Source organism: Bison bison, unplaced genomic scaffold (assembly GCF_000754665.1).
Source record: "Bison bison bison isolate TAMUID 2011002044 unplaced genomic scaffold, Bison_UMD1.0 scf7180017864295, whole genome shotgun sequence".
In the NCBI taxonomy this organism is placed as follows: Eukaryota; Metazoa; Chordata; class Mammalia; order Artiodactyla; family Bovidae; genus Bison; species Bison bison.
In genome coordinates, this window is record NW_011494867.1 from 11779925 (window position 1) to 11781022 (window position 1098).

Below are 1098 nucleotides of genomic sequence, written 5' to 3' on the forward strand. Positions count from 1 at the left end.
TTGCCTCTTTTTCCGGGCTCGGCAGGGCAGCACTCTGGACCCCGGCTCGCCGACCCTCAGGGCTGCCGATTTGCTGAGGGGGGGGCTTGGATAGCCGCCTTCCTTTGCTGACGCGGACCGAGCGGCCTGCCTTGGTCCACCGCGCGCGCGGCGTCTCCGCTTGGTCCCCGGCCGCCCGCCGAGTCCCGGGAACAAGCGAGGAGTGAGCCGGCGCCGGCGCTGCGTTCGCCGGGGCGCGCCTTCCAAGATGCTGCTCCGCCCGGTCCGCTGAAAGCGAGCGCCCCTTCCCGACCCGAAGGCGGGCGCCCCGCGCCGGCGCCTCCTCCAGCTCACCCCTGAGGCTTCCAGGCGCCCGGGGCTCCCCCCACCGGCTCCCTTCTTTCCTCTCTCGCTCGCGCTCGCTCTCGTAGGGCCTTCCTCGCGGTCCGTGCGCGCAGGCGGTGGCTAGCCGTCTCGGACGCAGCATGCAGGCGCGCTACTCTGTGTCCGACCCCAACGCCCTGGGAGTGGTGCCCTACTTGAGCGAGCAGAATTACTACCGCGCGGCGGGCAGCTACGGAGGCATGACCAGCCCCATGGGCGTCTACTCGGGCCACCCGGAGCAGTACGGCGCGGGCATGGGCCGCTCCTACGCGCCGTATCACCACCACCAGCCCGCGGCGCCCAAGGACCTGGTGAAACCGCCCTACTCGTACATCGCGCTCATCACCATGGCCATCCAGAACGCGCCGGAGAAGAAGATCACCCTGAACGGCATCTACCAGTTCATCATGGACCGCTTCCCCTTCTACCGGGAGAACAAGCAGGGCTGGCAGAACAGCATCCGCCACAACCTCTCGCTCAACGAGTGCTTCGTCAAGGTGCCCCGCGACGACAAGAAACCTGGCAAGGGCAGCTACTGGACCCTGGACCCGGACTCCTACAACATGTTCGAGAACGGCAGCTTCCTGCGGCGCCGGCGGCGCTTCAAGAAGAAAGACGTGCCCAAGGAGAAGGAGGAGCGCGCCCACCTCAAGGAGCCGCCCCCGGCGGCGTCCAAGGGCGCTCCGGCCGGTCCCCCTCTAGCGGACACCCCCAAGGAGGCCGAGAAGAAGGTGG

At 68.8% G+C, this 1098-nt stretch overlaps 1 protein-coding gene across 1 annotated transcript in view; it reads left to right on the plus strand.

The window, feature by feature from the left end:
• Positions 1-1098, plus strand: part of LOC104996591 (forkhead box protein C2-like) — a 13563-nt gene continuing 12465 nt past the window's right edge. The window contains exon 1 of the mRNA XM_010850870.1: positions 1-1094. Coding sequence (XP_010849172.1) covers positions 465-1094 — 630 coding nt within the window. The 5' untranslated portion in view covers positions 1-464. The remainder of the gene's footprint in view (positions 1095-1098) is intronic.